This window comes from Aplysia californica, unplaced genomic scaffold, assembly GCF_000002075.1.
Source record: "Aplysia californica isolate F4 #8 unplaced genomic scaffold, AplCal3.0 scaffold00490, whole genome shotgun sequence".
In the NCBI taxonomy this organism is placed as follows: Eukaryota; Metazoa; Mollusca; class Gastropoda; order Aplysiida; family Aplysiidae; genus Aplysia; species Aplysia californica.
The window spans coordinates 360,648-363,094 of NW_004797760.1; the positions used below are offsets into that span (position 1 = coordinate 360,648).

A 2,447-nucleotide genomic window follows, 5' to 3' on the forward strand; every position below is an offset into this window, starting at 1 on the left:
AGAGAGAGAGAGAGAGAGAAAGAGAGAGAGAGAGAGAGAGAGAGAATGAGAGAGAGAGGGGAGAGAGAGAGACAGAGACAGATGGAGACAGATGCAGACAGAGACAGAGACAGAGACAGAGAGAACATTCAAGCATCATAAATCACAGGTCAAAATGATTTAACGTGTGTGCGTGTAGTATACACATCAGTACACCATGCTTTTTTACTACAACTCACTTTTCATAGTGACTCTCCCCCGACAATTTTGCACGGTCTGAGAAAGTCTGATTGAGAAATTTCAGGAGGTTCGACTCGCTGTCCATCAGTTGCTGCATGCGATGTGAGGATAAACAAGGGTCCAGCAAGTCCTGGCCCTCTGACGACAATATCATAGACAACGCGAGGAAGAGTGATGACGTCACCAGGGCCATGATTGTCCAACTTTGAGGTCATTTGTCCACCACACACTTTTACAGCTCCTCCTTGGTTCTCAGCACGTAATCATCAAAGCTCATGAAAACTTGACGTCCATTTTCTATAGGGTTAATCCATAGGAGAAATTCTTGGAAGTGATCTGTAATAAAAAAGAGCGAGATCGTCTGCATGAATCTGTGCATTGCCTTTGAAATACCAGATGAGACAAAAGTAAATTTTTTTAAAGGAAATGTTTTACGGCACTTGCAACACAAGAAGGTCAAATAAATGCCGAAGATTAGAGGTGTTAAAAGAGAGTAACAAACATAGCAAAGAAGGGGGTGAGATAAAGGAGATAGACATTTGATGGGAAAGAAGAAGCAAACCACACCAGAGCACCCGCCAACCACCCACAAAGTAATTATCTTGTGTGGAGGACCGTGTAATCGAGAAAGTTGAACACACCCAACAAAGAACCAATGAGCGCATAGATATAATCTGTGTCGGTGGGGGAAAGATTGTCGTAAACTTTCACCCCATTGTCAGGGCTAGGAGAGCGTGAGCCCTCGGTACAGTGTTATTTTTCCCAGTCTTCTACCTTTTTACAAGAAGAATTTCATTAAGGACGGACTGTGGGTAAAGGGCTCATCTTTGCTGAGCCGTAAAGACATTTGATTGGCTGCTGGGTTACTATAGTTGTAAGCGGTGACAACAGTGATTGGATAAGCGAGCGAGCAAGCCGCCAAGTTGATCACTCTGTGTTCATTGCGTGCGGTCATAACGGTTTCAACTGCTTATTTGATTATAGAGAAACTTTCTTTTACTTTGGGATAGAGTTGGGGGTGGTGGGTGGGGAGGGGGTAGGGGCTCAAGCCCGTGAGCCCTTCACTACCCACCGCCACTGCGTCAGAGAAAAAAAAAGGGGAGGGGTTCTTCGAAGTAATATTGTACACTTCGGGGAACGTAACAATTTCGATCTAGAAACTAGATCATCAAGGAGACAGGCTCTTCGCCAACCCGACCACACTCCGGGCAGGATCCAACATCCCAACAGGACAATGTAGATACTCGATAAATTAACCCTATCCTACGCCTGGGGTAATTTTGTGTCCCTGGGGCTGTGTTCTTCAAATTTGAGAATACTTCTAGGGCGAAGGACTCTTTGAAACTTTCAGTATTTCTCAAAAAATCATTTTGACAGACTGCTATGCAGAGCGCACGGATCGGATTAACGAGTAAATGTGAGGCAGCGTGGTGGAATCAGGCTCTCGTTAAAACAATCAAAGTGAAGAAACTTGCATTTTTCTTCAGGTTTGTGAATTTTTATCAAACCTTTGTTTTTTGACTCGACACCTTTCATGCCCATTAAAGAACTATTTCTGTGTGGATTTTTTTCTTCTGAAAAACGTTGATTAAAAGCACAAAAAATTTACATTTTCTGTTACCACCGACTCTTAAGCTAAGGAAACAACTAATCTTTTGGCGGCCATTTTCTCATTAATTTTACCTCTGAAAACAGATAACCCCTCCTCCTTCATTCGCAAATATCTCGACTTGTATTCAAGACAAATGGATATTTTTTCATCTAAATAAAGACAAGTGAACAAGCTTTAAGATGATACCAATAGCTTTACATGCCCAAAAATTGACGACAGCCTGATTCCACCACGCTGCCTCACAAATTTCCTCTTTGGAAAGTGGGGGCACAGAGTTCCCCACGTCGTACAGATACGATTAGTAAAACACGACGTACGGGTAGGGTTAACGTCCCTACTTGGGCCCAAAGGCTCACATTTGGGGTTCTAATCCATGTAGGGTTAAAAACTGCATGTTATATTCTCCCAAGGGCTACAATGTATAGGCTGTCTTTTTTCTGCCCCGAGTCCTGACGCAGAAATACGTGCTTTGACGCATCATTATCATCATCATCATCATCATCATCATCATCATCATCATCATCATCATCATCATCATCATCATCATCATCATCATCAACAACAACAACAATCAACAACAATTATAACAATAACAACAGTAGCAGCAGTAGCAGCA

General features: G+C 42.7%; 1 protein-coding gene across 1 annotated transcript in view; it reads right to left on the reverse strand.

The window, feature by feature from the left end:
* The window catches only part of LOC101847986 (prolyl 4-hydroxylase subunit alpha-1), a gene marked incomplete at its 5' end in the record, with an annotated part of 28,592 nt that extends 28,037 nt beyond the window's left edge, over window positions 1–555 (reverse strand). The window contains 1 exon segment of the mRNA XM_005105755.3: window positions 219–555. Within this exon segment, the coding sequence (XP_005105812.2) occupies window positions 219–412 (194 nt within the window).
* Window positions 556–2,447: the final 1,892 nt, after the last annotated feature.